Source organism: Toxotes jaculatrix, chromosome 23 (assembly GCF_017976425.1).
Source record: "Toxotes jaculatrix isolate fToxJac2 chromosome 23, fToxJac2.pri, whole genome shotgun sequence".
Taxonomy (NCBI): domain Eukaryota; kingdom Metazoa; phylum Chordata; class Actinopteri; family Toxotidae; genus Toxotes; species Toxotes jaculatrix.
The window spans coordinates 7,373,243-7,385,481 of NC_054416.1; the positions used below are offsets into that span (position 1 = coordinate 7,373,243).

The window sequence follows — 12,239 nt, forward strand, 5'->3', positions numbered from 1 at the left end:
CATTTTTCCAAAAGGGTTCTGCCAAGCTTTTACCTCTTTGAGAAAAAGCCAAGCATTTACGCACGCAAAAGAAGTGAATGGGGAACAGATGTGCAGCACACCTGTGATGAAGCTACAACAATTGTCATTCATTTCCATTCAACGATAGAGGATTCAACAGGGAACAGAAGGATCCATTATTCCCAAACCAATATGCCTAGAGTGAGCCTGACTAGTGAGCCTAGTCAGTCACTCACTCACTCAAGGCAAGAAATGAACACAGACTCATGAACAAGTTATGTTATCATTAGCCACCATTTCTAGAGTAATCTCCATATTTAAATCATCAACATGTTTATATGCCTCTTCAGTCTTAAAGATGGCAATCAGGATTATTGCCAATGCAACAGTAATTAGCACTATCACAGAATTGGACATTTAATCAAAACAAAGCGCATCTAACATCAAACATCTCTGCTACTTTAAGAAAAATGCCGTCTGAAACTTGAAGAAAATGAAATGTGTCCAATGAGTCACTGCTTGGGGAAATCAATTCATTTAGTCATACAGAGGTGCTAAGTTATTTATTGCCTGTCAGCATGAGCTGTTAGTTCAATTTAATTCCTAGCTGCAGAAAAGAACACAGACAATACAGTGGAAATTTGAAGAGAATTACTTTAGATATCAAAACAGGATGTTGTTAAAAAAAAGTTTTTCAATATCTTTTTCCCTATAGCTTTTCCCTGTGGTAACACAGTAACATTTAGAGTTTTACAAACATACAGACAAATATGCTTGTGCTCTGACTGTTACACTGGAAGCACAAACATTAAGGAAATACGCCCCAAATCCAAAAACACTGCAAACACTAAACCACATAACAGACTCAAAGCACCAAAAACATCTATGAAAATGTGAAAACACATTGTGAGCTTCAAGAAACAAAGAAACGCACAAAAAGAAACATGAGGGAGAGAAGTGATAGACCTCCTTTTGTCTTAGAAACAACAAACATGTTGCTTTTCTATCTAGGTTCAAGGCTGCGATGCATAAAAAAATGCTGGATTAATTAAAAAAAAAAAAAAAAAGAAAGAAAGAAAGAAAGCCTGATGCCTAATGTGGTACAATTCAGCGGCAAAATTAAAGTCCAAAGCTTGCCAAGTTGAATGTCTGACAAGCTGAGTAGCAACATCCAACAGTCTGAGCTGGCTGTCATTTACTACAGTCCAGATGTCCTTCACTTACCCTCAGATGCACTTAGATGTACAAGAGCTGTACTTTAAGCTAACATCAATGGGCCAGGATACTACACTTAAAGTACTTCTACTGTGTTCGAGTATTATTTATTTACTGTTCTACATTTCAGAGTGAAATAATGTATTTTTTACTTTTCTACTTTTATTTGACAATTAAAGTTTATATTAGAGGCTCTGCAGAGCCTGTGTCTGATTACACTTCAATTGAGGTGTACGTTAGGTGAAGCTATGCTGGAAATTACTGTATGTGATTTCACCAATCTCTCTAAATGCACAAATAATAACTGGGTAAGTTGCCCAGCCCCAGTGGGTACAATAATATCAGCAGCCGCATTAGGGAGATGTTAATCAAGCATAGCACTAATTAGGCAGTATAAAAGTCCAAACACTTGTGTGGGTGGACTATGGTTGCACAAGCTTTAAGATTATACATACAAATTATGTTTATCTTTATCTTTATCAAATATCATGTACTAGTACTGATTAAACTACCAAAAAGCATTGTAAGTCATAGGCATTTGCTCATTCTCACCAGCTACAACATTGAAGAGCTGCTAGTAATTTTACACTAAGGTTTCACTACTTTCACGGTTTCACTGTTTTGCTTATAAGGGCCACTGCAACAATTACTGTAATTAAACTCTCTGATTGTAGTACACCCTTTAAAGAGTGTACATATACAACAAAGTTATCATACAGAACAACAAATGCACAATAGCTTCTTTCCACCATACATTTCCACCACACAAAGGGTGATTGCAGACAACTTTCTCAACACCCATGAAGTATTTATCATAATATAAAGAGCACCAAACCAATCAATGCCTGCATCAAACTTACTGCATTTTACAGCACACAGTATGTGGCATATAGAGTCTTGATGAACATCTAGAACATGAGAGGCATTACATTATGGTCATGGTTTCAGTCCTTAGTACAATCCAAACCCTCTTTAAGGTTTCAGGGATTGATGCATAATGGAAAGTTAAACATAAAGGTGAGAGGATAAACCAGTCCAAAATTATTTTTGAGGTGTTTTTTTTTTTTTTTTAAATCTGTAATAAGCATCGCTAACCAGAGGCTGGGTCACAACACTGAAGAAAATGACATGCGTGGCTATTAAACGGATGAACCGGCGGGCACAAAGAACTTTTTGTACGACCTTGTTTTTGACTTTGATAATAGCACCATTCATACCTCAATATTTTAACAAGGTTCGTCAGGTTCATTTGAATTCAAAAAGTACTCCCTGAACAAAACAGTTTCATCTCACTTCCATCAATCCATTTTTTTTTCAGCCTACTCACTTTGAGGTCTGCTCTAAAAAGCCATTTATCCGCTCATACTAAATAATAATTGGCATTCTAATAGCAGTAAAATGACACAGATAAATACTCACCAATCACAGACACCACGAGCACTTTAGAATCGCTGTATCCCTTTTTTTTTTTTTTTTTTTTTAACTAAAGTGGACGTTTTCCTCTTGAAATCATCAGTGAGTACAAAGATACCTGCACATAAATGCATAAAGAAAGATGCGTTTAACCCTCCCCACCCTCACTTCTACCATGAAATAACCCTTTTAAATGCAAATACCCAGGAGGTAACTGGCTTCTTATCGTACATTTCATTGTCTCCTTTGGGGTAGTGGGGTAGAGTGCTGTTTTGCTCTGCATCTGCATGTAATTGCACACAGACACACACAGCAACCTTACAGTTTACACTACTGGAACAAAGCAGCTTGAGAATAAATTACAGCAAAAACACTACAATAATAGCTCTAGCTCCTACATAGAAGTACAGGAAGCAAAAATGAATTTAAGTTGCTCCGGTGAATTAAAATGGCAGATGTCTAAGTATCTGGTCTAATTATCTAACACTCATTTTAGTACTGGATTTCTCTGTATTTTGCCTGTGAGGCCACAGGATCCATTTTAAAGCAGTGTTACAAACCAGACTGTAGAAGATGCCAGTGCATGTTATTACTGTGCATGCTGCAGCCTGACGAGTCAAACAGGTGTTCAGCGAAGAAACACTGCAAGAGTCTAAATGACAGTACAACACTGCTGCCACCTGCTTTGGCTCGCAGAGCTCGGCCTACATACAGAATAACATATCGTCCTGATATGCTCACATCCTCTAACACTGACTCAATGAGAACTTCCGCCATTGCAAAACCAATTTTTGCCCTAACTGAATTAATGAATTACTAAATAACACCATTAATGGGAAAACTTGACTTTCATGCTGCTCATGGCTATTTTTACTGTAATATAAGCAAATAAATCATCTCTTGCTCTCCCCTCGAATTTATTGCAGTAGAGTAATACTGCCATCTAGTGCCCAAGTGGAAAACTACACTTGATGTTATCTTTATGTTCACCATTTCCCAGAAGACACTGAGAGCAGATTGGGAGTAAAACAGGTCTCTGTGTTTAATTTGGCATTAAACAATCTGTAACAGCATTCCAATATGGAGTAATAATACAACATAGTTTGAATGGTACACTCACATTAAAAAAAAACAAAAAACAAAACTGAACTATGTCGTTAACTGTTCAAAAACAAACTAGATTCACCAACTGTAAGCTGAGTTACTTAAAGTGTCTGAAAGCACCAAACCATAGAAAACATAAAAACAAACCAAGTTAAAGGTTTTTTGCCACAGAAGGTTTTTTCCCATCACTTGCTTTCATCAGAGCCTTGATGGCCCGAGCCCTCATTTCCAGCTCCAGGAGCTCCAGCTGCTGAATGGACGGCTGGCACGCTGTTGGTGCACAACCTGAAACAGGTAAACTAACATCTGCAGACTGCGGCGGCACATTCTGTTCTTTAGATACCTCTTTGCCTGAAGTGGACGAAAACGCTAAAATCTCATTAACGCTTTTGTCTATGTCACTTTGAATGTCTTTCTTTGCTTCCACTGGCTGAGAGCCTGTGGGAGGCTCTGGATCAGTTGGGTCAGGGTTTACAGCTGGGTCAGCAACCTCCCCACTACTCTCCCCTAACTTCACTGCCCCGTCCACAGCTTTAACAGCCTGCTCCTCTTTGGGTCCCTCTATGTCACTATCGTAAGTGTCTGCATTAATGCTTAAGACATCACTCTCCTCGCCTGAACCACCACCATCTGTAAAGAAAAAAAGACGTTTTAGATGTAAAATGGTCCTTTTAAAATAGTGATAATTATTCATTATTTAATAGTTTTGATAAGATCTGAAGTTGATCAAAAGATTTAAATGAAAAAAGCCGAAAAAAAAATAATTTATACTATTTTTATAGCAGTTTTTTAGCTAGACATTTTTGTCTCCAAGGTCACAGGAGGATGCCAATTTTGTTTCACAGTGTTCTGCTGCTCTATCATAACATTTAAAATTTGAATTTTAAAATTTGTCAAGAAAGAGACTTTGTAACAAAAGAATGTGTCACATGCACTAACACAGCCAAAAAGGTGGCTGACGAATAGGAAAAATTTGCACACAAGGAAAAAAACGGCTTCGGTGACTAATGAGGGTTAAAGCATTTTTCTGTCTTTGAAGTCCCTGATTGAATGCCTGGGGGATGTTCTTTCTGTGTATTAGATATTAATTACCTTGCTTAGGATCCTCAGTTTTTGCTGCTTCTTTGAGGCAAGATGTAGAGTCTACATTATTGTCTTGCCTTGATGGGAAAAATAAAATAAATATTATAATGAGAACACACTCTATTCTCACTCTAAAACTGTTCACTTACTGGCTTTCCAAGGTCTCTCTGTTTTCATTCCCATGTCCAGATGTCAGCTCTTCCCCTAGACACGAAAAACAGCTCCAAGTGAATGTAAATGCCTTGTTTGCAATATTGTATTGTTTTAAGCACAGAAAGTTGTCATGAAAATGTGCTGAAAATGAGTCAAAATGGCCTTAAGTCTTACCTGCTAAGATTTGAATAAGATTTTTCTCTGAGACTGGTTCCAGTTGCTCCCAACACAACTTTTTGATTTCCTCTAAACTACAATCCTGTGAAGAATAAGTGTTTAAATGGCATCTTTGAAGTCGCTTCATTAGCCTCCAAAGCTAACACAGGAAGCCCACGGCATAATTTCTCTATCTTTATGATAGAGAATTATGATTTTTGATATCTGTTGTCACTTTTTTCTTCAAATTTAATACACTTGTACTCAGTTTTATTATACAGCTTCATAGCTGAGTAAGTTTTACAGAACTGTTGAAAAGTAAAATGTGATTAAGTTGCATAGAAAAGAAAAATTCTGTAACAAAATTTGGTTCACCATAATATAAGCCTTCAAAAAGACAGAACAAACCTTTCGAAAAATGAAATCACTACCACGGTGACAGGCCTTCCAATATATCAGTATGGAAGACAGCACATGCAAATGCAGGGAATCGTAAAACTACAGCGTGACATTTCTGAAAGTTTGCAGTGAAATGACGTCCACCCCTTTACTATTTAACAGGAGTCCACGTTCTCACAAATCACCTTGAGTTCATCAGGCAGCATTTTATGTAGCTTCTTCTCCCCAAGTACATGGAAACACTGCTTTAGCATCTCCCGCTTGTCGGTGACATAAGCAGTGATGGGTTGAAACGGCTGGCTGAGGTCCAGTCCCCCCTCCTCAATGTCACTGCCAATCCTGTCCAGCTCGGGGTCAGCGAGTTCATCCCTGGAGTCCTGCTTTAAAAAAAACCAACAAGTTATTAAGACACAGTTTCTGGAGGACTTGATATAGTCTTTTAAGTGCTGTGACTACCAATTAATAATCTGACATTTAAGGAGTCTTGAGTTCTGTATTAATAAGCTTGAATTCAGATTTCTTAAAGGATTTTCTTACATTTTAACTGTCATATAATTAGTTTTATTCAAACTGCTCTTAAGGAGCCCTGAAACACTTAAATGCACATCAGTTTCAGTGTTTTCTACTGAATAGGTTTGGAAAAAAAAAAGAGAATTTCCAATCTCTTTAAATGGAAATAAAATATAAGGTGGACAAAGTTTAGAAACCTTTGAGTATAACTCACTGGAATTCAACAGCACCAGAAACTACAGCCCAAAAATCAACATCTCCCTAAATTTGTTAAAATTAAAAAAAAAAGAAGAAAAAGAAAAAGAAAGAAAAAAGAAAGAAAAGAAAGAAAAAGAAAAAGAAAAAGGAAAAAAAAAGTCATTTGTTGCATTGCTGTTGTCTTAACGTTGGTTTCACCTGAGTGTATCTTATAAAATGGCCGCTGGGTATAGTATAGTAGTATATAACCCTTTGCAGTGGAGCAACAATCAACTTAAAGTCAATTCACTTTAATTTATTAACGCTAATGTTCACAGCTAAATACTACTGAAAAAGAAAACCGCTCATATCAACTGCAGCGACTATCCTAAACCCTTGGCTAGCAAAACACTAAGCTAACAACATGTCGCGATGGTAGCCGCGAACGCGACGGGGAAAAAAATAAAAAATAATTAGCATCACATTAAAATAAAGCAAGTGTTTAAGGCAGCAAACGAACAGCAAAGTTAACATTATTTGTTTTATAAAACGACTTGTGAACTCCGTATCCAGCAGTCCTACAGAGTGCGTATAAATATAGCTATGTGTGCTAAACGCGTACAAACAAACCGTAGTTAGCATTTCGATAGCTTGAATATCTCACCTCCACGTTAGGCTCCGTACTTCTGCGCTTATTGTCGTGTCGTTCTTCGGACTGCGAGTGTTTCCTTTTCTTTTCAGTGCTACTTGACTTCTTTTTCAGCATATCTGAGCTTAAAAAACGCACTTGTTCTCCTGGAAGCCGCTCGCGCGCTCACTCACTTGCTAAATTTGAATGTCGCGCGATTAACGTGTCATTGGCGCGCGACGACTTCTTCCTTTGTCGGTGTCGTCGGTAAACCGCCACCTGCCGGGCTGGAGGGCTACTGCACATGTCTTCAATAAACTCACCAAGACCTCGTTAAATCCTCAGACGTATAAAAGCTGCTTAGAGACATAGTTTTAATACAGGTCGGAACAAATAAACACATACTAAAACGAACATACAATTTGTTGTAACAGTAATTTTTAATAAAAATCTATCTAAGAATCTAATTGAGTGTTTGCTATATGTTTTCAGACTACCAGACTTATTAAATAAGCATTGTAGAGGTGGACTATAAGCATATGTCCATGACTGCTGATGCTGCCTGTAAGTACTCATATTCTAACAAGTCGCTTTCAAGCCACAGCAACAAAGCCTGTCAGTGTGATGCTATATCATATTCTATGAATCTTACAGCTGCACAACCGTCTGTATTTTGACTGAGCCTTTCTTTCACAGTGAGAGGTGCCATTCCTGTGACCTCTCAAGCTGTTGATGGAAGTGCAAATACATTCAAACTGTATCCCATCATCATTTTACACTTCAAAGCTTGCTAGGATTACCACTGACAGTCAATCACAAGTCCTCTTCCTGTATTTCACACAGTCTTGCCATCTCCCCCGTTTCCCTCTGCTTCACCATTTCATCACATACGGTGTATCAGATTCATTACTGCAAAAACCTTCGAACCTTGAAAAACTAGCACCGCAGCTCATTTGCATTATTCAAGTTTTCACATTTAAAATCAGACAGCGCTATACTCATCGGTGATGTATGTTTGCTTCAAAGGAATTTACAAAGGAATTTGAGGTTGCATAATTATAACACACAGGGAGTTCATGTTTGCACACTTAGGCTACACTAATAGGAATGGCAAACAAAGAGATGTGTACAAAAAAATGTCCTGTCTTTTGCTTTAGAGAACTAAGCATGGCTCCCAAAAATATGGTATTTCATATAAGTAAAATATGACATAGAGATGATATCAGATACAATTCTATTACACTGTTCTCTGAAACAAATTCAGTCCCCTGCAGACTGAAGAAGCCTGAATTAGATATATATATATACATACAGTTTTACACTCTGGAAATGAGGTTTCTTGCCACTGAAATAAAAAGATCAGCCTGGGGATAGATCCTCAGGCAGGTGCATGTTTTATTATCACATATTCATCCAGCAGCCTACATTCTAATATTCCATGGCTTTGCAGAAAACACAGTGCTGCCTTACAAAAGTTCATTATCTTAGCTTAAAGGGTTAAAGTTCACATTAACTATGAAAGATCAACTGTGTGGAGCAGAATTAATTTAAATTTCACCAGTAAACAACTCTGCTACTCTGTTCAGCATATCCTACTTATTACCACCCAGGTAGCCATGCGCGGACCGAGACACAGGTTTCAAGGTGGTGACGACACAAGCAAGCTGTAAATCACTCTAATTGGCTTCCCCGCCTCTGCCGGAAATAAGGTGGGAGCCAATGCGATGGCTGCCCAGGCGCCATGGCGACAGCTGTCTCCACATAATGCAGGTTGTTATCCTGATGCCATCCACCAAATTATGCGGTGGATATAGTGGGAGGCGTGCATCGATCACAATCACGTCACAGTGTGTTTTCTTTGCAACATCTGCTCCCATGTGTCTCTATATCACCTCGTTAAAAGGGCAATGATGGAGCTGGCACTGTTGAAGAGGACATTGCATTAGGGAGCCATGAAAAGCATCAGAAAAACACCCACACTCTGTGTATATATGTCTATGTGTGTGTGTGCGTGTAAATTCTGAGGCCTATGGCCAAACCAATTCTCACAAAATTACTTTGCAAAGCTTTGTGATGAGACCATTCTGCTCACAGTGACACAGTATTGCATTCTGAAATTAGAGAGTGCTCATGGAAACTGTATTTTTATGGCTCTCACTGTGTCTTCAACAGAGCAAGAGTATCAGCTGCAGACACATCCTAGGCTCTGTTGTCTAATGAGGGAATCTGGCTAATCATGAGATGTATAGAAGTGAACTGACTGTGGGTTTTTTTTTTAGTGTAGTTGCACAATGCATGTAAAACAATGAATCACAGTAAGGGGAGAAAATGTTCAATTAGTGAAAGTGAGATTAAAAAGCTGGAGGAGCTTATGACAATGTCTGACCTCAAAGCAAACAAGAAAAAACAAGAGTATAAGTGGATGAGAAACTAAATGAGAACACGGAGAAAATGTAATAAAACACAACATAAAATAAATGCAGTTCAGTTGGATGCAGGAATAACAATGAAACTGAAAGTCACAGTACATTATATTGTAGTGGTGTGTGTGTCTGTGTATATACTAGGATATAGTTTCATAGGATAATTTACATTATTTTCATACTTCTGAGGATTTTACAACCAAACGTACGTAATATAGTAAATAAAGTAAAATAAAGTACAGCTGTGCCTTTCTACACCGACTCACTGTGTGCTGCAGGTGACTAGTTTTATTTAAGGTCTGAAGACAGGCAAGGTGGTAATACAAAGCTGGAATCAAGGACATTGTTTGGGTACAATATGTGATACTTGAAAATGTGTCCATACAATGATGCAATCAGAGCAGTTCTTACAGAGGCATCCTGCTTGTGTCACTGATATAATATGGGATCTATGTGCTCTGTTACAGCACCAATAGTGTCCTAATACCCTTCACAGCTGCTGGAAATAAATATTCACTTATTGTATCAATATGATCAATTGTTCTTTCTCAAATTCATTCCTGGGGATCCTTACTTACTAAACTCTTAATACTGCAACTAAATGTGAACTACTTATAGTGATCCAACACAATATCAGTACAACTGGATGCCAAATCACCAACCTGACACAAATCGCTCCACTTAAAGTGCCAGAAAAATCAAACCAAAGCCATGTCTGAGCCTACTCAACAACATCTCATATCTAAGAGACCTCTGAGATTGAGTTTCTTGAGAGACTGTTGACATTGAGGCGCCTTAATATCATCTCACTGGACACAGCAGCTCCGCAGCTCAAGTAAAATAATGCAGCATAAAACCTCTGCAAGCAGGGGTCTTAATTCAGACGATTTTAATGGCTGTCCAGACTGTCCCTAACTATGCTTTCAGTGAGTATCCTCGGCTGTCATCCCTGATAACAGTTTGCTTCATAAGCTTCAATTATCCTTACACAGCTTTGTGCAGAAGGCTGACAGTTGTCACCAATTAAATTCATCTAATGTATTAGTTGTCAGCAGTTATAAAATTATAACCAGTGGATAACATTTTGTCTTAATTAGTACTCTTCTCCACATTTTAGAGGGACCTCTTTGAATATGAAGCAGTTTCTCTACTGCTAACTTTCCTTGTTTAAATAACCTTGTTCTGGCTTGGAACTCCAACAACTGAGCAGGTGAGGCAGCACTGATTTGGTTGCTCACATAGCACTTGCCCTGGTTGACATATATTTATGATCACATCCATTATTTTCACTATATACTAATGATAACAAGGTAAAACCGCCTCTGAAATGTAGCTCTCATACTTCTGTTTGCTTGTAAAACAGGAGACTGTGTTGCTTTAAAAAGACAGAATGGCTGACAGAATAACACTGCTCCTATGCCATCATGAAGATATATTGAAGAATAAAACCTACACTATGTGTGTTGTACATTCTGGATAAATATTCACATGCAACAATTTTAAGCCATCTCCTTAAAAACAACTAATAGAAAGGCACAAAAGCACCAAGTAGTGGCAGTAAAGAACAAATCGCTTTTCTTTTGGCTCATGATCACAATACAACAGCTCTCCTGCTTCCCTCATTCAGTGTGTTGTTAACTTAAATATCAATTGTTCTCACTTAAGCAGCAGTTTTTCTCCATGGTGCTGCTCGGCAGCTTGTTAGAGGACGGCAAAAAACAAGGCAGTGTGTGCACAGTTGTTGCTTTGAGTAATGAAAGCTAGAGGTGTCTATTAAGAATCTATCCATTGCACCGCACTGATGTCTAGAAGCACCGCGGCTCATCAGGAACGCCAGATGCTGTTGAGTGAAGGTAATTGGAATCAGGTGGGATTCAAAAGAGGAAAACATTCTTACGGTGTTGCCTTTTGGCTTATACTCCTCAGTTTATGCTGCAGCACAGGGAGCCCACTGTGGCCTGAATCAGACATGTTAAAGTGCACTAAGTGTAGCCTCCAGCCTTGCTGCAATAAGACAAATAAGTAGGAGCTTAGGGGGATCATCGTGATTCAGATCTTGTCAGACAATACTGCCTAAAGAACACTTGAGAAGTTATAAAGTTATAAAGTTTTAGTTGCAGTTACAGTAAATGCAGAGTACGTAAAGTTAAAGTAGTTCAAGCCTTGGATGAAGCACACATCTGTAAAAAATACAAGAATTAAGGAAAAATGAAATGTGGGGTCATAAAGAAAGGAAAAAAGATTGTATAAGAAGTTAATAATGCCCAAGAAAAGATAAAAAAGAACTTAATTCTGAATTAAATTTGCTGACAAAACAATTTCAAGTCAAGGTCCTCTTTCTTCATCTGGTGCTTTCAAGTGTATCACATGGTCTCCAGCAGCAGATTGACTTTGTTGTTGCCGTGGATCTGCAGATGTTTGCTTATATTTAAATTCTCAACACCTATTGCACTTCTCATCTCTGTTTTAAAGTTGAGGAGACCATGTGAAATAGTCAAAAGCTTCATAACATGCGAATAAGTGGGCCTTGACATTTAGCTGCTATTTTCATAAAGTCAGACCCCATTATCGATATTATTTATAGGTGCCATTTTATGAGGAATGTTTCCTTTATATGTTACATTTTATATGTATGTACTCATGATGGATTCACAGAAAACAATGCAGCATGTGATCCAATTAACTATCAAGCTCAAAATTTACATGGACGTGGATGAGAAGTCCTAGCGGTGCTCAGAATGATTGAAAGTTTCAACATCTGCATTTCCATGGCAACTGGACAATCTCAGTGTGCTAATCAGGGCTGTGTAATAAGGTCAAAAGCACCAGAAGAAGCCAGTAAGTGGACCTTGAGTTGAGACTATTTCAGCTGTTGTTTCCAAGGTCAAGAATGGAGTCACATTAAAAGAAATAGCTTTTTTGTGTTATTAAGACAAGTGTGTTGAAGCTGAGACACAGAAAAAGGAGCCTAAACTCTT

The 12,239-nt window shown here is 38.1% G+C and overlaps 1 protein-coding gene across 2 annotated transcripts; it reads right to left on the reverse strand.

Annotated features, from left to right (window-relative positions):
• Nucleotides 1-3,651: 3,651 nt before the first annotated feature.
• Nucleotides 3,652-7,056, reverse strand: LOC121176674 (caspase activity and apoptosis inhibitor 1). Of its 2 annotated transcripts, none has more exons than XM_041030705.1 (6): nt 6,875-7,056; nt 5,709-5,900; nt 5,143-5,227; nt 4,965-5,019; nt 4,825-4,892; nt 3,652-4,362 (listed from the first exon to the last, which is right to left on the reverse strand). In XM_041030705.1, exons 1-6 carry the CDS (start codon nt 6,974-6,976, stop codon nt 3,884-3,886), a joined length of 981 nt encoding a protein of 326 aa, XP_040886639.1. In that variant the 5' UTR covers nt 6,977-7,056; the 3' UTR covers nt 3,652-3,883. The 2 variants fall into 2 exon arrangements, with proteins under 2 accessions (XP_040886639.1, XP_040886638.1); XM_041030704.1 differs by having other exon boundaries at nt 5,709-5,903.
• Between the last annotated feature and the right edge of the window lie 5,183 nt (nt 7,057-12,239).